General features: G+C 42.8%; 1 protein-coding gene and 1 long non-coding RNA gene across 5 annotated transcripts in view; both read right to left on the bottom strand.

The window, feature by feature from the left end:
- Positions 1-556: 556 nt before the first annotated feature.
- LOC102905284 (uncharacterized) lies at positions 557-1613 on the bottom strand. The gene is made up of 3 exons (XR_442889.4): positions 1466-1613; positions 1229-1348; positions 557-871 (listed from the first exon to the last, which is right to left on the bottom strand). It is a non-coding gene; the product is annotated as an uncharacterized LOC102905284 (long non-coding RNA).
- Positions 1614-7555: 5942 nt separating this feature from the next.
- Positions 7556-22364, bottom strand: part of Rbak (RB associated KRAB zinc finger) — a 29553-nt gene continuing 14744 nt past the window's right edge. For 2 of the 4 annotated variants that reach the window (XM_042267806.2, XM_042267810.2), the window contains 4 exons: positions 22290-22348; positions 12522-12648; positions 11273-11368; positions 7556-10287 (listed from right to left, as the gene is read on the bottom strand). In XM_042267806.2, coding sequence (XP_042123740.2) covers positions 8390-10287; positions 11273-11368; positions 12522-12648; positions 22290-22304 — 2136 coding nt within the window. In that variant the 5' untranslated portion in view covers positions 22305-22348 and the 3' untranslated portion in view covers positions 7556-8389. Of the gene's footprint in view, positions 10288-11272; positions 11369-12521; positions 12649-21248; positions 21362-22289; positions 22349-22364 lie in introns of those variants that run through there. The other 2 variants (XM_076560955.1, XM_042267813.2) reach the window with 2 other exon arrangements.

Below are 22364 nucleotides of genomic sequence, written 5' to 3'. Positions count from 1 at the left end.
AGCTGAGGCAGAAGGATGACATATTTAAGGCAAGACTGAACAACTCAGTGAGATTGTCTCAAAAATTAAAGAGAGGGTTGGGGTGTGGCTCAGTGGTAGAGCACCTGCCTAGCATGCGGGAGATCCCAGGTTCAATGTTACACACACACTGTAATTGTTTTCAGAAAAAGAGGACAGTCCATTATGAGGCCATCTGTTGATTTTGTCCTGGTGATGCACACCTGCATACTCAACACTCACAAGACTGAGGCAGGAGGACTGAGAGTTCCAGGCCAACCTGGGGTACACACACAAAGCCCAGTCTCAAAACCCCAGAACACAAGAATTTCCTACTTTGTGTAACTCAGCACCCTCTTCCTAGGTCCTGGGAAAAGCTAAGCCTCCCACTGTGGGAAGAGAGGGCTCATCATCAGCTGCTGTGGTAAAAAAACAAAGACCACATGCTTGCATGGGCCTTGTGATGTCAGTGTCAGGGACTGGGGGAATGTCAGGTCCAAAGTTGAGAGGAACTGGTTGGCCAGGAGCTGGGGGCTGATCTCAAAAGGAAAGAGCACTATTAAGCTTGAAGAAATAACTTTTATTTTTAAATGGTGCTGCAGGTGAGTCTGGTGAGGTCCACATCTGCCCCTGCTAGGAAACTGGTGTTCACCCCCAGCCCCAGCAGCTGAAGGGCCCCTGGAGGGGACAAGAAGTCTTGGGAGCAGAAGTGGGGAGCCCCCAATCCTGCACCTGGTAGGCCCTCATGAGGCCACAGGTCCTCGTCCCCAGCTTTGGACCACACAGCAGCCACCTCATGAGCCAGGAGGACAGCGGGAGCCAGCAAACGGGTTGTCTTCCCTCCACATGGCTCGGTCTCCTTCAGTTTGGATTTCTGATGAACAGTGACAAAGTTTAGCTTCGTGGTGCTGGCAAGGAATGGGGACAGTTCCCCAGCCCGGCCCCCTGTGCTGTGGCCATGCCTAGGGAGGAGATCTATGGGAGTGGAGATCAACTGTCCCCATAGTGTAGTGGATCTTCTGGGAGTTAAAAGGGTGCAGTTGGGCATCCAGTCCTAGACCACGCCCATCGAACTGGCTTCCTTTCTACCGCCCACCCAGTTCTCTGCATCCTTGTATCCTTGTATCTGTCCCTGTATCTGTCTCTGCCTACCACTGACTCTTTCCCTTTCTGCAGGTCCCCAGATTCCTCTCTTCCCACACCCACCAACCCACTACAGGGCGGTGGAAACCTTCGAGTACGCTTGGAAAGCTTTCCTGGAGGTCGGCAGCTGGGTGAGGGGCGCCATAGGCAGCAGGAAGCAGCAGAAACAGCAACACCAGTGGTGGCCACATGACTCCGGGACAGGGCGCTGCAAAAGGATGGGCTTATCTGTCAGAGGCCCTCCCTGCCCAGCCGTCCTCTATTCCCTCCTTCTTATGCACGCCAAGCCCACCCATCTCTGGTCCTGGAAGGCCCGCCTTCTCACTTCCGAAGTGCCCTGTGTCAGTCCTCAGCCTGGTCAACGGTCTCCAGCGCTCCAAGAACTGTCAAGTGCAGACAGTTGTGTCCCAGCGTGGTTCTGGAACTACTGGTCTCCTCGAGCCAGCTCGCAAGTCTTGGCCACGCCCCTCGCCCAGAGCCACGCCCCTTATACTTGGACTGAGCCGCCCACTCTGACCACACCACACCTTTCGGCACAAGCCGTGCCCACCCAACCAGAACTGCTCACTTATACAATGGCCATGCCCTTAAAACTTAGCCACACCCTCCCGCTGAGAAATACGTCTCGGCAGGGCTGCTCAGCTCTTTGCTGAGCACAGTCCTGGATATGGGCTTAGCTTTGCGGGTTGATCCTTTGCAGGCCAGACCCCATCAGCACCACTGTTAGAACTCTAGTGGCCGGTGGTCCCTTGTTCTTTTCCATCCTCCATCCCTTTTGCATATATGGAGTCCATCCTTCTTTCTTCCTTCCGTCTTCTGTGTTCATGAAGTGGCCAGAGGACGAATTCAGGTATCCTTCTCTATCACCTGTTCCTTTGGGCAGGATCTCTCCCTGAACCTGGAGCTCATGCTTTTCAGCTGAACTGGCAGCCAGCAAGCTCCAGCCATCCTCCTGTCTCCACCCACTTCAATGCTGGGATTATAGACAGATGTAGGACCATACTGGCTGCCTGAGAACCGTTTAGATACAGTTTAATTTATCTTGCATATATATGTATGTGGGCATGCATGTGTCATGGCATGAGTGTGGAGGTCAGAAGACAGCTTGCAGGAGTTGGTTCTCTCCTTCCACCATGTGAGGAGTCCCAGGTGGTCAGGTTGGGCAGCTGGAGCCTTTACTGGCTGAACCATCTTGCAGACCTCCTGAAAATTCCTTAAATACGATTATTCATCAAATCAAGTACATTTTATTACCCCAAAGGAATGTAAATCTTAAAATTAGGAATATGAAGTTTTCAAAGTGTGGAAATATGAAAAGTGATTGACACACAGACACACACTTATTATATATATAATATATAAAATAAGTGTAATAATATATATGAGCTGGTGTGATGTCACACACCTTTAATCCCAGCACTTGTGAAGCAGAGGCAGGTGGATCTCTGTGAGTTTGAGGTCAGCCTGGTCTTCATAGTGGATTCCAGGACAGCCAGGGCTTCATAGTGAGACCCTGTCTCAAAAAAAAGTACCAAACATATTTGTATATATAAAAATGTGGGGTGAGGAGAGATGTACTGGCTCTTAGACCTTTTCAAATATTTTATTCAAAATAATAACATAGTGGTAAGCTTCAAGGACATGGTACAAGAAATCATAATAGATGCCACCAAAGCTACCATACCATAAAGAAAGTGTCCTGCACAGAGTTATAAAAACTAGACACTCTGATACACAGTGTATTGCTAGACATCAGAAAAGTAGGACAAGGGGCATGTTAACAAGTGCTAGCCAGTTGGGATTTTTTTTTTTCCGAGACAAGATTTCTCTGTGTAGTTTTGGTGCCTGTCCTGGATCTTGCTCTGTAGACCAGGCTGGCCTCAAACTCACAGAGATCCACCTGCCTCTGCCTCCTGAGTGTGGGATCAAAGGCGTGTGCCACCACTGCCCAGCCCAGTTAAAGTCCTCCATCAAAGGGTCACACCCATGCACAGAAATATATACTGTAGAACACACGGGGGAATTCAGCACCAGATGTACAAGCAGGCAATGACAGGAACCAGATATGTAACCTCTGCAAGCCTCAGCTAAAACTAAATGGTGTGCTGATTGACCACATGGATGTTTTGCTTGTGGTTATCCTTCACATAGAATCACACCATGTGCCTACCTGTGTCTAGGCTTCATTACTCATTTATGGGACTCATCAGACTTCAATATCATCCCCTCCCACTGTCCAACAGGATGCCACAGTGGAAGTAAACCCCTTCTATTACATATGTGAGCCTTGAGAGTTCTGGGATTTTCTAAAGTTTCCCATTATGTCTATCTCTAGTGCATTAGTATGTGCCTCTGCATATGCTCTGTGTATGTGTGTGTGTTTCCGCCTGATTGAGTAAAAGGGTAGATGCATGCTTAACTAAAAATATCAGTTTTCCAAAGTGTATTGTCCACTAATGCATAAGTTCCTGTCACAGGGCTGGAGGGCTAGCTAGGTATTAGATAACATTTGGACAAGAATGAAGTTTGGTTCTTAGCACTTACGTGTGGAGACTCACAACTGCCTGAAATTCCAGTTCCAGGGGATTCAAAACCCTTTTCTGACCTCTAAAGGCACCTGCACACATGTGGCACATGTACACACACACACACACACACACACACACACACACACACACATTAAAATAAATATCTTTTTTAAATGTTCCTGTTGGATACATTCTTGGAAATACCTGATGCTTTTTGTGCCTTCCATTTTAATATATCAGTGAACAGGTTTTAAAAGTTACCATGTGCCGGGCGGTGGTGGCGCACGCCTTTAATCCCAGCACTCGGGAGGCAGAGGCAGGCAGATCTCTGTGAGTTCGAGGCCAGCCTGGGCTACCAAGTGAGCTCCAGGAAAGGTGCAAAGCTATGCAGAGAAACCCTGTCTTGAAAAACCAAAAAAAAAAAAAAAAAGTTACCATGTATGATGTGTGAGTGTGGGCATGCATGTACCTTACAACATATGCAGTTCAGAGGGGGAGCTTTTCAGGAGTTGGTTTTCTTCCTTCCACCATAGGTTTGGGTCATAGGACTTATGCAGACATCTCCCAGTTCAGTGGTTGTGTTTTTAACCTATAACCCCTTGATTATTAATAAACTAAAACATCTTGTCACACATAGGTTGCTGCATAGGCATTTTTTCCCTTTAGTGACGTGGATGGCCATGTCTTTTACTCATGTTCTCCTCTTGTTGATTAGGTGTTCTTTATATATTCCAGAAAAAAAAATGTATCTCTGTGTATGTGCAGATGAGTGCAGAGACCAGAGGTGTTGGGTCTGGAACTGGAGCTACAGGAGGTTGTGGATGCCCACATCAGGTGCCCTTCAAGAGCATTTAGTACTCTTCAGGAATGAGCAACCACTCCAGCCCTCAGCCCCCACTTCCTTTAGTATAACCCAAATTAAACTTTTTGCTTTATTGTCTTTTCAATCTCGCTTGGAACACTGAAAGGTACAAAATCTCCTAATTTTTTTGAGGCAAGGTCTCATGATGTAGTCCCGGCTGGCTTGGGACTTGCTATGTGGATCAAAATGACCTCCACTTGCCTCTACCCTCAAGTGCTGGGATCACTAAGAATGGTCACCACAAATGTCCCTTCTGCTTTCATAAATTGTTATTTTACATTTCACAAACCAACTGTCTTAATTTGGTTTTTCTGTTTTTTTGTTCTATTATACAGTGCAGCTGACAAAGCATTAAATGGAAGTGACATCTTTTCCCCCTACTTGAGTGCCACTTGTTAAGTCAGGTGGCCCACATTTCGGAGACCTGTGTATTATTCTATTCTCATGGTCAACTTTTATGCCATAATTTCTGTGACTTTCTAACAGGTCTCGCCACTGATGGATAGAAATTGTTTTATTCTGTTTTGGTGCAGGGTCTCACTATGCACACATCTTGTCACCCAAGTCTTGAAGTCATGGTACTCACTGCTACTTCTGCATCCTGAGCCAGAATTGAAGGTTTAAGTGACCACATTCAACATCTTTTAAATTTTTAATTATGTGTATCATGTGTGTATGTGTACACGACTGCAGGAGCAGGGAGTTGAGAAGAGCATGTTGCATCCCCTGGAGTTGGAGTTACAGGTGGTTGTAAGCTGCCCCATGTGGATGCTGGGAACCAAGCTCAGGTCCTCTGCAAAAACAGCACACACTCTTAACTGCTGAGCCAACTTGCCAGCCTCCACTCTCAGCAGTTTTACAGCGAGTTTTGGTAATTATTAACCTGTTTACTGTTCATATACACTTTAGATTCAGTTTGTCCATTTCCATTAAATAACTAGATTTTGAGATTCCACTACTTGAGGGCTTAGGGGAAACTGACATCCCTTTGAGCTTGCATCTCCTAAAAACCAGAAGATTTTCTACTGTGTGATAACATTTTTTTCTACATAATTTTTTTGTTGTATAGACAAAATTCTTGAAAATGTATTTTTCCTTATGCAAACTTGAGGATTTTTGTAAATAATATCGCTCTCAAAATAATCTATGCTTTTTGGTTTTGGTTTTTTTTGTTTTGTTTTGTTTTTTTGTTTTAACCCCGGGGTTATAAAGTGACCTTTGACACAAGGACCTTGTTTAATTTCCTCATTATCTATAGCTCATATATCTGAATATCCCCTGGCATGTGCTATGGGCAAGGTCATGGCAGATAAAAGTCCTACTCCTTGACTGATTTTTACTCCTTTCTTGTTTTCTTTCCCTCTTTGTTTACACTGGCCATGTCCTTCTGTACAATGGTGCACAAGATGACTGACAGTAGACCCTATCTTATCTGAGGAGAAACTGTCAATAGTGCAGTGTTCTGAATGGTGCTTGTAGCTGAAGTCACCCTTGGTCTAATTAAAGAGGTTCTTCCCATAGTTTGCTAAGATGATAAACATTTTTTTCCACTTGAATTTTCTTCATGTGACTGTTAGCTTTAGGAATATTCAACCATCTCTATTCTTGGAGTAGGGAGGGTCTGATCAACATTTACAGAACAAGTATCTCCACTTGGTTTGTCCGTGTTCAGGTCACATAAAGTCTTTTTTGTTGTTGTTTGTTACTGTTTTGGGGATTTTTTGCTTGTTTGTTTTTCGAGATAGGGTTTCTCTGTGTAGCTGTGGAGCTTTTCCTGGAACTCACTCTGTAGCCCAGGCAGGCCTTGAACTCACAGAGAACTGCCTGCCTATGCTTCCCAAGTGCTGGGATTAAAGGCGTGTGCCACCACCACCCAACACTTTCTGTAGTCTTATGTATCTGTCAAACACAGCCCAAATATACTAAGTGGAAGCAAATTACAATATTTGGGGGTGGACAGTACTGGGAATCGAACACAGGGCCTCATTCACGATAGGCAAGTGCCTTTCTACTGAACTCTATCTTCAGCCCTCAACCCCCTAAGGTTTAATTTGCACATCATTTTATGGAGTGAAGAAATCTCACTGGGGTGTCAATCATCCTCCTGTGCAGTGATTCCACATTGTATTCACTACCTGCCCATCACTAAGCAGATATCTTAGTGACCACATTAAAGTAATGCAGAACCACAGTACTTACAACTTGGGACTAGCTTGCTTCAAGTACTGACTAGAGGTCTTGGGGCAGATCTACTGTGGGCAATGAGAGGCTACTGCACTGGCAACCAGAAGACAATCATGATTATTGATTTAAACTGCTTGCTCTCGACTCTCCCATGGAGAAAGAGTAGGTAGCCAAACTCTTTTGGCAAAGAAAAATGCCAAAAAGTACCAGCCAGAAAATGTTTGCTAGAAGCATCCTTTGTTCTAAAGCCCTGGGAATAGAGGACAATAAACAAAAATGACACCATATTTATACAGTGTCAACACTCTTTTAGTTAAATGGACATAAGCAACCCCAAATTATGTTTGCTTGTGGTGGTTTGAATAGGAATGGCCCCCATAGGCTCATTTATTTGAATCCTGGTCATTAACGAGTAGCACTTGTTTGGGGTAGGTGTGGCCTTGCTGGAGGAAGTGTGTCACTGGGGGTGAGCTTTGTGGTTTCAAATGCTCAAGCCAGGCTCAGAGTCTCTGTTCCTGCTGCCTGCAAATACAGATGTAGAACTCTTAGATACTTGGCTGGCACCTCGTCTGCCTGCGTGCCACCATGCTTCCCACAATGAAAACAGACTAAAACCCCGAACTGAACGCAGCCCCAATTAAATGTTTTCCTTTATAAGAACTGCATTGGTCCTGGATTGGGAAGGGGGGGGGGGTGAAGAGGAGAGGGGAGGGGAGGGAAGGGAAGGAGAGGAGCAAGGGAAAACTGCGGTTGGGATGTAAAATAAATGAATAAATTAATTAAAAAATTAAAAGATTTGGCTGGTCATGGTGTCTCTTCACAGCAATACAACACTAAGACAGTAAAGCTTATCAAAATAGTATTTTTAAAAAATTTTGCTCAGTTCCAGTTGAAAAATTTTTACAAAACCATTCTACTGGTAAGCATTAACAAAAAAAAATCTGCTTGTAAATTCTAAATAGAAAAATTATGTACTTTCCTATTATATAACATATTTCACCAATATATCCCATTGTAACACTTGGTCATTCTAATACCACGTTTTCACAAATTATTCAAAGCCACAGTTACAAAAAATTGCACAGAATATTAAATTGCATTTCTAAAACATCAGAGATGCCACATATTTAGTCACACTTATGATCAACTCCCAACTTTATAAATTCCTTTTATAAATTTATTCAGAACAGATAACTTCTTGCATATTTTCTATAAACACCTGCTTTTACATTACAAATATGGCTTTTAGCTTGTTTCCAAAGTGTGTTACATAGTCACCTTATTGATATTTCTTAGGAAGACTCCCTGATATGTAAATACAATTTAAATCAAAAATAAATATTAAATACTTTGAAAGTTTCACTCCTGTAAAAATTATCTTAGTGTCCCGTGAGTTACATGGTCATGGTTTGCTTCTTGCTGAATTTCTACAGATTCTTCTCTGAAAATTCAGGTTAAAGTAGATTTTGTTTTAGGACTTCTCAAAGCTCACGGATGCTCTACTTATGAATCACTGGGGTGCAGCTCTGTGTAGAGCATCTATAGCATGCAAAAGGCCCTGTATTCAATTCCCAGCACCACAAATATAAAAATTGGGGGGAAAATCCACCCTTGATTCCCTATTGAACTTCCAATGTTCATTATAACCAAATGTTTGGTTTTTTGAATTGAGATGTCAGAGATTTTCCACATTGAGTACATTTATATTCCCTCTTTTATGAATTCTCTGATGGCTATTGAAGGCTGATCTGTGATGGAATTTTTTCCCACATTCATTACATTGATAAGGTTTCTCCCCTGAATGGGTCCGGTAATGTACAGTGAGGTATGACTTCTGAGAAAAGACTTTCCCGCATTCATTACATTCATAGGGTTTCTCTCCTGAATGGCTTCTATAGTGTACAGTGAGGTTTGACATCCGAGAGAAGACTTTCCCACACTTGCTACATTCATAGGGCTTCTCTCCTGAATGGATCCGGTGATGAATAGTAAGATATGACTTCTGAGAGAAGAATTTTCCACATTCGTAACATTCATACGGCTTTTCACCTGTGTGTACTCTTTGATGTCTAAAGAGGGATGAATTATGAGAGAAGGTTTTCCCACATTCATTACAGCCAAAGGGTTTCTCTTCTGAATGACCTCTGTAATGTACAGTATAGCATGACAAATCAGAGAATGACTTTCCACATATATTACATTCATAAGTTTTTTCACCTTCTGGAATGGGCTGATGGCCATTGAAGGCTGAATTTTCAAGGAAGGTTTTCCCACACTCATTACATTCATAGTGTTTCTCTCCTAAGTCATTTGTGTGACCAGGAAGATATTGCAGCTGGGAGAACTTCCCACATTCACTACACTCAAGTACTCTCTCTTCTGTATGTACCTTCCGATGCCTAATGAAAGCTGAGTTTAGATTGAAGGTTTTCCCACATTCCGTACACTCATATGGTTTCTCTTCTAAATGGCTCCTATAGTGTATGGTGAGATATGATACCCGAGAAAAGAACTTCCCACACTCACTACACTGATAGGGCTTCTCCCCCGTGTGTGTTCTCTGGTGTGTAATGAGGGTGGACTTTCGGTAGTAGGATTTCCCACACTCATTACACTTATAAAGCTTCTCTCCCGTGTGTGTTCTCTGATGGTCATTGAGGGCAGACTTTCGGGAGAAGGATTTCCCACATTCATTACATGGATAGGGCCTCTCCCCGGAATGATTTCTCTGGTGTAAAGTGAGGTGTGTCTTTTGGCAGAACGTTTTCCCACACTCACTACATTCATAGGGCTTTTCTCCTGAATGAGTTCTCAGATGTTGCGTGAGATGTAACTTCTGGCAGAAGGTTTTCCCACATTCATTACACTTATAAGGTTTTTCCTCTAAGTGTGATCTCCGATGTACAGTGAGGGTTCCCTTTTGACTAAAGGACTTTCCGCACACATTACATGCATATGGTTTCTCTCCTGTATGAGCTCTCTGATGTATGATGAATTTGGACTTTTTACAAAAGGATTTCCCACACTGCGTACATTCAAAGGGCTTCATTTCCATTTGTGATCTCTGGTATGCATTGAAATCTGACATCTGAATGAAGTCTGGTCCAGAATCATCCCATTCATAGGGCTTCTCCCCCATATAAGCTCTCTCATGAGCCAGGAAAACAGTTTCACTGTCTAAGCCTTCCATGCACCCATAATCAAAGGGTTTCTCCAAAATGGTAATTTTCTGCAGAATACTTTCATCATGTTGAGAAGAAGCATCCCCATTTTGATTAAAGTCATCCACTTTCTCTCTGTATGTTTCCCCACAATCAATACACTTGTTGGGCTTCTCTATTGCATACCTTCCATCACTACTAATTAATTCTGAAATAGATTCCAAAGTCTTCCCACAGGAGACACAACTGTGAGCTGCTGTGCTTGAAGAAATGAGGTGTGGTTCTTGGTTATAAGTTGTATCAAATGCATCCCCCTTCTCTGGTCTTTGGCTATTGAGATCATCAGCTTGCCTCATATGCTTGTCTTCATTTTCTTGGATTTTCTCTATGGTGTCTTGAACTTTACTGATTTCTGAAAAGGAGTAAGATTGAACAAATGTTATCAACATGAATAAACAAGCTACAGAGGGGGTGGTACCTAAATGTCATATCTGTGGACAATTTATGAATAAAAATTATTATGAGTGCATAAGTCTCCTTTTCCTTTGATTTATAATATGTAATAGATGTAGGGAAGATAAGAAGTGGGAAGAGAGTAAATTTACACTGAAAACAAGCACCACAGTTACTTTACAAATATTGTCTTTACAACTTTGACAGAAGAAATGAAAATGACCTAAGAAATGAGGAGCAGAAAACACAGATAGTCACAGGATGTTACACACAAAAGTGGGCGGACTCACAGCAGGGGAAGCGGGGAAATAACCTGGGGGCATAGCTGAGAAAGAAATGTTCTAACATGGCCTATGTTTGGGAGAAACAGATTCTCATTCATATCAAACGGCAACACACCACCACACAGGAAGACCGCCACCCCAGACACTTCTGCATTTACACCAACGGCAACACATCACCACACAGGAGATTACGCCTTAGACACTTCTGAAATCTTTGCTTTTGTTTTTGTTTTTGTTTGAAAAGTTTAAGGCTGGCCTTAAACTTTCAGCAATTCTCCTGAATTTCCTGGAGTTCTGAGACTACGAACCTGAGCCACTATGCCATTGAAATCTTTGCCTTTCTATCCAGCACATAATGTGAAATCATTCTGAAAGTTCCATTTTCCTCCCACTTAAAGAGAATCCCACAACCAGGGCTTGAAGAGTTTGTGACAAAAAGTAAATGCTCACTACATTCAACCTTTAATTTCCTTTCAATGTCAAAACTTAAATTTGCCCACACCAGTTATGGCCATTGTATTTCCTTTTCTTAATTCCAAATACAAATAAATCCCCATATTTCCAGATTTCACTTGATATAAAGCATCAAGTTTCAAAAGCTTCTCCAACAATGTTAATGGGAATGACCACTTTTTAAAATTTCACCCTCTATTCACTTACCCAAATGACTCTGAACATGGCGGTCACCTTCCACCAACCATGGTTCTTCTCCCTGCTCCAACTTAATAATCACATTTGGCTTGGTAACATCATACCCTGTTAACAAGAAAAGGAGAAAGGTTGGGACTAATTGCTTGGCTGCAGAATCACTGTGGTACAGTGTAGTGGGTAGCCATTCCAGCTTTGATCTGGAAGTTCCAACCGGCATTGAGACTTCGGTAATGGTCACGCCTACAAGGCGGGACCAAGAGAGGACCCTGAAGACCCGAGATCCGGATGCGCCGGCTCTCTTGGTTCCTGGACCCTGGACACTGGAGGTAGACCGAGCAGAGTTCTCCAGAGAACACCACCAGACTGCACCATGCCTTTCCCAGACTCTGTAAACTATCCATTCACTTGTAAGTTACCCCACAAAATAAACCTCCCTTTTAACTACGTGGAGTGGCCTTAATAATTTTACCAATAGTACAGTGTGGTGATATTGTATTCCCCAAAATATTGTGCACCCTAATAAACTTATCTGGGGTCAGAGAACAGAACAGCCACTAGATAGAGAGGTCAGAAAAATGGTAGCACACACACCTTTAATCCTATCACTTGGGAGGCGGAGATCCATCCAGATCTCTGTGAGTTTAAAGTCACACTGGAAACAGCCAGGCATGATGACTCAAGCCTTTAATCCCAGGAAGTGAGTCTTTAATCCCAGAAAGCAGAAAGGTATATAAGGCATGAAAACCAGGAACTATGCTGGTTAAGCTTTTAGGCTTTTGAGTAGCGGTTCAGCTGAGACCCATTCAGATGAGAACTCAGAGGCTTCCAGTCTGAGGAAACAGGATCAGCTGAGGAACTGGCGAGGTGAGGTAGCTGTGGCTTGTTCTGCTTCTCTGATCTTCCAGCATTCACCCCAGTACCTGGCTCCAGGTTTGTTCTTATGAATGAGATCATTTAAGATTCCTGCTACAGTACAGGAAGCTGTGCCACAAGTTACCTAACACTCCTCCCGGGTGTTTTACCAATTAAAAGCAGAATCTTTTGTATGTAGGGATGTAGCTAAGAAAGAGAGCACTTGCCTAACATGTAGGAGCTCTGGGTTCAATATCCAGTACCATAAGGGGAAAAAAAGTGAACTCTTTCAATCGAACATTAAAGATAGACTTCATGTCTACCAGAAGGACTTGGGAGCACTTGTTCCTTTATACTACAGACAAATCATTGAATTCATAATATCTAGAAAGCAGCTGGTCCTCACCCACAGAGACAAGGTTGCTGTAGTTCTCCAGCATCACATCCCTGTATGTTGTCTTCTCCTCAGAGCCCAGCTGCTGCCACTCATCCTGGGTGAAGGCCACAGCCACATCCTTGAATGACACCAGCCCCTGCAATGGCATTATGATCAGAATTAGGAGAGAAATAAAAGGCACAGGGAGAACAAGCTTTTCCCAAGCAACTGGTACAGTTAACCACGAACATTCTATATCTTCATGTTACAGAGCCTGGTTACAAACTGTATTGCAAACATGCTGTCTTGGGAAACAAAAGCAAAAACAAAACTCTAATGTAACAGGTAACTATCAATTTGAGATAATCTAAAACCATCTGGGAAAGGGAGGAACAATAAGGGACTGTCTAATTAGGCTGGCCTGTGGGGGCATGTCTTTATTATGTTAACTCAAGTGGGAAGGCCTGTCCACGATGGGCGGCATCATTCCTTGGGACAGAGATCCTACATTCTGTAAGAGTGGAGAAAGCAAGCTGAGCACTAGCAAGCATGCATTAAGTCAGTGCTCTTTGCTCTCGACTGTAGATGTAATATGACCAGCGGCTTAACATTTGTGTTGCCTTGACTTCCCCAAGATTATGGATCACAACCTGGAATCTTGAGCCAAATAAACCTTTCTCTCTCAGGTTGCCTCTCTCAGGGTATTTTAACACAGCTAATGAAATGAAACTGAGCCACCTACAACAGTTCAGTCCCCATTTTTTTAATTAGATTGTGTAAATTGGAGAGGCTGTAAAACAGCCAGGTGGTGACAGCATACACCTTTAATCCCAGTACTGCAGAGGCAAAGATAGGTGGATCTCTGTGAGACTGAGGCTAGCCTGATCTATAGAGCTAGTTCCAGGGACAGCCAGGGCTATGCAATGAAATCCTGTCTTGAAAAGTAAACAAGTAAACAAAAACTTATTTTAGTATATGCATGGCAGCAAGTGTGGGGGAGGGGGTCAGAGGAAAACCAGCAGGCAGGTCTCTCTTTCCACCGGGGTTCTGGGGGTGAAACTCGAGTTGTCAGGTTTGATGGAACGGGCCTTTTACTCATCTTGCCAGCCCTGGGTTTCAGCTCTTTGTTTTTTGCATATTTTATTTGCATAGCCAACCGTATCAACTATTCACACACTTGAGTTTATTTCAAGTTTCACTGCAAACATTTCTTTCTTGTAGCAATACATAATATTAAAAAAAAGGGATCAACGCACAAAGGTGTTACTAGAGTGAGATATACAAGGAAAAGAAGGGGTTAAGAAAAGGGATAGACTAAACAGCATCAATATGTAAAGGCTGAACAGAAAAGTGAGTGGAAAGATACAAAGAAGGTACTTTCCTAAGGATAGCTTATGACAATGAGGGTCAGTTTTAAATTAGGAGTAAGCCAATCAAACGTGATTATCTTCCCAATTCAAAACCCAAAGTCCAGAGGCTAGAGTGATGGCTCAGTAATTAAGAGTGCTTATTGCTCTTGCAGAAGACTGGAGTTCAGTCCCCAGCACCCGTGTTTGACAGGTCTAGAGAGCTGACACTTTCTCCTGGCTTCTGTGAGCCTTCATGCACACCATACACATAAACACACACATGTAACACGAATTTTAAACAGTCTTGGTAACTAAAAAAAAAAACTCAGTGTCAGCTATTAGGGTAAATTCTGAAAGATCAGAGAGATAGAACAAGCCACAGCTACCTCACCTCACCAACTTCTCAGCCGATCCTCTTTCCTCAAACTGGGAGCCTCTGAGTCCTCATCCGAATGGATCTCAGCTGAACTGCTGCTAAAAGCCTAAAAGCTTAACCAGCTCTAGTTCCTGTTCCTCACGCCTTATATACCTTTCTGCTTTCTGCCAACACTTTCTGGGATTAAAGGTGTGTGTCACCATGCCTGGCTGTTTCCAGTGTGGCTTTGAACTCACAGAGATCCAGATGGATCTCTGCCTCCCAAGTGATAGGATTAAAGGTGTGTGCCCCCATTTTCTAGCCTCTATATCTATCTAGTGGCTGTTCTGTTCTCTGACCACAGATAAGTTTATTAGGGTACACAACATATTGGAGGACACAATATCACCACACACACACACACACACACACACACAAATTATAAACACATATATTTTTAAAAAGAAACAGAAAACACATTCCATTCTTCTAAGAGCACTGGTATCCAGGTCCCAGGCACAGGAATGTCCCTGTGGTACCTTTTAGGTACAAAGATGAGTTCTGGACAAGAGAAGCCAGAGCCATGGGCCATGGAACTTTATATAGGGGCCATTGGTCTGCAGCCAAAACAAACAGCAGACTCTCCAGCAGAGACCTTGTAGAGTCCCATCATGGGGACCAAGGAGCAACTGGTTGCCTGAGAAGTAAACCACAGAACTCCGTGGACAGTTGTGTGATATGGCTTCAGGGACAGGGCAGTCAGGACTGCCGAATCTGACTAGAAGCCGGTGGCTTTGGCAGTGCCGCCAGAGACAGCAGAGGACACCAGATTTCAGACCTCCATCACCATATAACCAAGCATCAATACATAACTATTCAAAGAGAACATTTCTATGTGAAACAATGATAATCTATCTGTATGGGATTATCAGGAATAGAGATCCAATCCAAAACTGTATCAGACAAAACAGGACATACATTCAACACTCTCCACAGTGGACAGGCTTTTTGTTTCCCTAAATGAAAACTTAGAAAGCCATTTCAGTGTGAATTAATTTGAACAAATTAGTCTCCTCTGTGAACTCACCACCTCTACAAAATAACCCAATACCCATTTAATTAGGTGTGATGGCTAATCTCAGTGATCATCTGATGAAACCCTGAATCACAGGAGAGACAGGCCTCTAGTCATTCCTATGGGGATTATCTTGATTAGGTTAAAGAGGCAGGAAGGCCTGCCCACCACAGGTGGCTTCATCCCCTTGGCTTAGATCTTGGACTGTACAAACAGAACAAAGTGGGCTGAGCACAGCATTCTTTGCTTCCTGCTTTTTGACAGTGGATACAATATGATCAGCTGCCTCACGAGTCTGCTGCTGACTTCCCTGCTGGGATGGACTGTAACCTGGAACTGTGAGCTAAAATAAACTCCATCTCTCTTAAACATTCTCATTGGAGTAATTTTTAAAGATGTCATTACTTTGTATGTATGAATGCTTTCCCTGTATGTATGTATGCATGTATGTACACATATGCATCATGCTTGTGGTAAGAAGAGGGTATTGGCTACAGCTGTGGTTACAGGTGGTTGTGAGCCACCATGGGGTGCTGGGATCAACCTTGACTCCTCTGGAAGAGCAGCCACTGCTCAGCCATCTCTCCAGCCATGTCACAGCAGCAGGAAAGGTGACTACACCATTAGGTAGCCTCCCTGTTACACATGCCCAGACTCTACAGCCATCACCCCTGTAGAGGTGAGTCAAGTCAGCAGCACCGAGTCCGTTCACATTAGCTGTTAATAATTTCTCTTTCCTTGCCTAGAATGGAGAATCTAGACTCAATTTCCAGTACCTCAAGGAAGAAAATTTCTCCCACAAATTTAAACAAAATATTAAGAATCATCAGCTAGCCGGGCAGTGGTGGCGCAACCTTTAATCCCAGCACTTGGGAGGCAGAGGCTAGGGGATCTCTATGAGCTCAAAGACAGTCTGGTCTACAGAGTGAGTTCTAGGAAAGCTGAGGCTACATGAAGTAACCTTGTTTGGAAAAAAACCAAACCAAACCAAAGAATCATCAGCTAAGGAAACAGTATAAGCAAAAAGACAGGCATCAAGATGAACAACTCAACACTAACAAAACTAAATTTATACATAAAAAAGAACTTAATTTCTGTCGTATGTGTCTGTGTTTTGCTGGCCTGTATGCCTGTACACCATATGCATGCCTAGTCCCCACAGAGGCCAGACGAAAGTATAGCATCACAGAAAGTTGTAAGTTGCCATGTGGGTGCTGGGACTTGAACCCAGATCCTCTGGAAGAGAAACAAGTGCTCTTAATCACTGAACCATCTCTCCAGTTCAGAGAAATTAAATTGTATCTATTGATTTATATTTTAAAAGTATTGTATATGTGTGCACACTTAAGCCATGGCACATGTGTGGAGGCCAGTGTACAACTTTGTGGAGTATGTCCTTTTCTTCCACCATAACATGGGTTCTGAAGATCAAACTCATGTCCTTGGGCATTTGTGGAAAGCACTTTTATCTGCTGGGCCATCTTGCTGGCCTGATTCCTATTTTGTTTTTTAATAAATTAAGATATTGCTTCCATAAAGTAAGAGTGTATTGCTAAGAAATAAGTATTTGAAACTATTTAGAACTTAAGAGACTAAATTGTTGAATTGGTTTTTAAATCTTCAAGAAAAGCATGATAGCACATTACTGTAACACGGCTCAGAAGAAAACATTTTGCCTTCCCCAAATGGTCATTATTTACCTTTAGAGGAGTAATCTGGGACAGGAAAATCTAGTCCTATTTTCAGATGATAAGAAAATTCAGAGATCTGATAATGAAAACCAACTCCATAAAATAACTGTAAAGTAACAGGATATAAAATTAACACACAGAGTCAGGAGTGGTGTGCACATCTGTAATCCCAGCACTTAGGAGATGGAGACAGGAGGTTCTTAATTCAAGGCAAGGGATTCTATTCCACAAAACGAGAAAAATAATGGGCACAATGACACACACCTATAATCATGGCACCTTGGAAGCCAAGGCAGAAAAATCATGAGTTCAAGGTCCACCTGAGATACTTGGGAGAATTCTGTTTCAACAGGCGTGTGTGTGTTCATGTTCGTGTATAGCGATATAGCTCAATGTTAAGAGTACTTGCCTAGCACAGCATGGCTCCGGGTTCAAGCTCCAGTCCTGGTGGGCAGTTACTTGGGGCAATAATTCTACCAGATTACAGATGTGGACTCACGATTTAAACCATTGGGCAGGGCTGGGGTCTATATCAGTAGAATGTGTGCTTGGCATCTCAGAAGGCCCAAGTTCAAGACCCAAGAATCAAAGATTTAAAGTTTGGTACTGAAACATGGATAAAGAGAAGTAAAACAGAAAATGTCTTAGTTTGCATCTCTGCTGCTGTGATAAAACACTGATCAAAAGCAACTTGAAGAGGAAAGGGTTTATTTGGCTTAGGAGTTACAGAAGAGGAAAGGGTTAATTTAGCTTAGGGGTTACAGAAGAGGAAAGGGTTAATTTGGCTTAAGGGTTACAGAAGAGGAAAGGGTTAATTTGGCTTAGGGGTTACAGAAGAGGAAAGGGTTAATTTGGCTTAAGGGTTACAGAAGAGGAAAGGGTTAATTTGGCTTAGGGGTTACAGAAGAGGAAAGGGTTAATTTGGCTTAGGGGTTACAAAGCATCAAAAGAAACCAAGGCAGACACTCAAGGCAGGAATCTGAAGGTGGGAGCTGATGCAGTGGCCATGAGAGAACACTGCTTGCTGGCTGGCTCCTTCTCCACAGCCTGCATAGCCTGCTTTTTTACACAGTCCAGGCCTACCTATCCAAGGGCAGCTTTGTCTACAGTTTTCTGGACCTTCCCACATCAATTAACCTAAAAAATGATCCCAAAGGCCAATATGATGGAGGGAATTTCCAGGTGACTCCAGTTTGTATCAAGTTAACAAAAATGAGCCAGTACAGAAAACATAGTTTGGAAGTGGGAAGTGGAGTTTCATTATTATATAATGATGATGTCATATCAACCCATAGATATTTTCTTGCAGAATGGAGATTAACGCCAGGGCCTTGCACACGCCAGGCAAATGCACTATCACCAAACTACATTTTTTGCATAACTGACTTGTAAGAAACTGTGCGATAGCTTGGGGGTGTTCTAAGTGGTCTACAACTTAAGATTAAAGTCTTAGTCCCCAGGATGACACTGTTAGGAGGTGGTGAGACCTTCAATTGGTAGCACACAGACAGCTCCTTAGACTGTTGGAGGTGTGTGACCCAAGTGGCAACTGTGGAGCCCAGTCTCTCTGTCTCCTCTTCCTGTCTGGCTACAGACACCTTTCTCACATGCTCCATGATGTAACACAGCTTAGAACTGACTGCACTCAGGGCTGTCTGTTCCCATGGACCTCCAAAACCTCGAGCAAAACAATAGTTTTCTCTGTAAGTTTTCTGGCCCTGGTATTTCATTGTAAGAGTAGGAGATAACTGTTTGAACAAGGACAAAGCCATCCCAAGCCTTTGGCCAGCACAGAATGAACACCCACTAAATCAGTAATCTAAATGTAAAAACAAGTAAAGCCAAATAGGAAAAAATAAAAGGAGATCTTTGTAACTTTCCAAAAATGACTTAAAATGTGGACATGAGGACTTCCACTCCCAGCAGTGACAGGTGACAGGAACAGGAGGTATCCGCCAATGTGCAAGTGTCCAGACACGCGCAGTTTTCTGCTGTGCTTTGTCAACTGTGAGAGGGGAGTGAGAGCTGCACTTTCGTCTCTTTCTCCACAGTCCTGTCAGGTATTGCTTCCGGTGTTTTATTAGGCATGAAAATACTTAGGATTGTTAGGTCTGCCTACAGTTCTATGTCTGAGGAGACTCTATGCTGTGGAATATTTAACTATGTAAAGATGTGTTACACTTGTTTCTGCTGCATTTGTTTAATTATGAAATGATGTGTTGCTGCTTCACTTTGCCTGCCTAAGGCACCTGATTGGTCTAATAAAACGCTGAACGGCCAATAACAAGGCAGAAGAGGGATAGGCAGGGCTGGCGGCCAGAGAGAATAAGTGGGAGGAAAAACCTAGGCTTGAGAAGGAGACAGGAGGAGGGGAGAACAAGGGAGGAAGAGAGGGAGACACCCAGGGCCAGCCAGGCAGCTGCCAGCTAGCAGTCAGAGTAGGACACACAGAAAGGTAAAACGCCCTGAGGCAAAGCGTAAATAAAGAGAAACAGATTAAAATAAGAGCTAAGCTAAGGCCAAGCATTCATAACGAATATTAAATCTCAGTGTCATGATTTGGGAGCTGGTTGGTGGCCCAAAAGAAAAAGCCTGGTACAACTCTAAAATTCTACATATGAGATTCTACAATTCTATGTATGAGACACTATAATTCTATGTATGAGACGCTATGATTCTATGTATGAGACTATGGTTCTATGTATGTCTCCACAATTCTATATATAAGACCCTGACTCTATGGATAAGACTCTGATTCTGTGTATGACTCTCCCAGTTGGGTCCTCTAAAAAAGGACCAAATGCAATCTCCAAGCACTTTTAACATTCTCTAGATTAAGCCATCACTTTGTCATTGTGAAGAGTTTGGGTTTCTGTTGTTTGTTTGTTTTTTTGTTTGTTTTACATCTGGTGCTGCAGGGTGTATATTGTCTATTATTTCACAAGCCATTCCGGCTCTCTCTTGAGGAGTGCTGGCATGGGAGGCCAGTGAGATGGCTCAATGGATAGGAGCACTTGCCACACAGCCTGATGATCGGGGGCCAACCCCAGAATCCCTGTGGAGGGAGAAAACTGACATCTGCAAGTTGTTCTCTGACCTTTACATGTATGTGGTCCATACTGGCCCCAAACACATGTAGGCGCATACAAAATAAATTTTAAAAAGTTGTTTGAAAATAAGAATTGGGGCCGGGCGGTGGTGGCGCACACCTTGAATCCCAACACTCGGGAGGCAGGCCTGGGCTGCAGAGTGAGTTCCAGGAAAGACACCAAAGCTACATAGAGAAACCCTGTCTCCAAAAACCAAAGGGGAAAAAAAGAATTAATTGGTACCTTAGAGCAAAAGGAATGCAAGATTTCTTTGTATAATTCTTTTGTTTCTTTGCAACTTTTCTATGAATCTGAAATTACTTCAAAATAAAATGTTGAATAACAACAAACAAATGTTTGTTTAAGAATATTTAAGAAGTGTTTGCAAAGAACTCAAAAACCAACTTGAAGGGATTATCTGGGCTCCAAGCTCAAGATTTAACTATCAAGGTCAATCACACATCAATGAGATATTTGAGACATTTTTAAACCCATAGGCTCAAAACAAAAACAGAAAACATGCCGCTCAGAAGCCCGCCGAATAGTTCTAATCTGTCTTCTTAGAGGAACTGTGTAGCCTAAATGAGAAGTTTACTTTCACAAAAGTATTCTAGCTGATAAATGAAGGAGAAATGATACAATGGGTGGGGGTACCACTCCTCCTTCCCTACGAACTCTGTAGACTGTGACAATAGCCATCACTTCATAGCTGCCAATCTCACCACAACTGAGACAGGGACATAACAGAGGCTTCTAGAAGGAAACACACAAATGTCATGTACAACAATTTTGATGTCAGTGTTGTCAAACTGGGAGAATCCAGAGCCACCCAGGAGATGGGCCTATTGGGATTGTCTTGATTACATTAGTTGAGGTGGAAGAACCTACTGCTGTGGATGTCCTCATTCCCTGGCTGGGTCCTGGACTATGGTCCTGGAAACAGACAAAGGCTGTGCAGCAGCATGCTTTCCTCTTTCCATCCTGACTTCAGACAAGATATTAATTATCAGCTCCCTTACATTAAACTCCCGCTGCCTCCCCCACCATGGTGGACTGTACTCTATAACTGTGAACCCAAACAAAACCTTTCTCCCTTAAGTTGCATTTGCCAAGGTAGTTTTTCAACATGCAAACAGAAAAGTAACTATGACAATGGTCTTGCCAAAACAATGGACAAGCCAGGTACAGTAGTGCATACCTGTGATCCCACTCAGATGTGGAGGCAGGAAGATCAGGAGTTCATCAGAATCAAGGGCATTCTCAGGCTACAACAGCATTCTGGAGGCCAGCCTTAGCTACATGAGGCCCTGTCTCAAAACGACAACAACAAAAATGAATGAACATACTCTGATTAATCTTTCTGAGCAAACTACCAATTTCACAAGGCATGCAAAGAATTTTTTAAACTACTTAAAACAATGGCAACAGATTCCAAACTGAAACAACAAATAAACAACCTGGTTTCTTGTGGGAGGGGGTACAGAAAAAAATTAAAACCATAAGAGGCAATTTGTTTGCTTGTTTGTTTTTTCGAGATAAGGTTTCTCTGTTTAACAGTCCTGACTGTCCTGGAACTCACTTTGTAGACCAGGCTGGCCTCAAACTCACAGAGATCCACCTGCCTCTGCCTCCTGAGTCCTGGGATTAAAGGCATGCGCCACCACTGCCCAGCTCATAAGAGGCACTAAAGAACCATTATTAAAAGATTTTGATCAAACTACTACAATATATTGTCTGGATTTTTACTCCTGGGATTTAAAAAATAAAGATGGAAATATATCCCATTGGCTTATGACATTCTGGTACCTGGGAAAATGTTATGTAACAAGTTCTTAGGCAGCATGTAACCTCTGCTTACAGACCCAACAAAGAGAACACGGGACTCAAAGGTTGTTATTAGGAATGCTATTAATAGTCATACCAACTTGAATAAAGAAAATTTCCCAAGTCCTAGGAAATCTGTACTATCCATAAGCAACAAAAAATGGCATCTCCCAATAGTTGCAGGTGATGTAACGGATACTATTTTTCTTTCCCTAATACTGTCAAGTAACTTTATTAGCCAAAAATTATCACACTGCCTACACAACACACCATGACAGTCTGCCACTCTGGCTATATTTTATATTATAATCACCTTTATTTATCCCTCCACTGCCATTTTAAAGAACAGTCCTTTGTAGGTCTCCCAAAACACATTACAAAGGAGAGAAACACATTTACAAATGGGAAAACTCACCTTTGACCGGCTCATTTTCTGCTGCTCTTGGGAAAGTCCAGACACTGCTGATGGCAGACCTGTGGGAGAAAAAGG

The sequence above is a fragment of the Peromyscus maniculatus genome, chromosome 23 (genome assembly GCF_049852395.1).
Source record: "Peromyscus maniculatus bairdii isolate BWxNUB_F1_BW_parent chromosome 23, HU_Pman_BW_mat_3.1, whole genome shotgun sequence".
In the NCBI taxonomy this organism is placed as follows: Eukaryota; Metazoa; Chordata; class Mammalia; order Rodentia; family Cricetidae; genus Peromyscus; species Peromyscus maniculatus.
The sequence above is the reverse complement of the archived record's forward strand: the minus strand, read 5'-3'. Positions and strand labels throughout refer to the sequence as shown.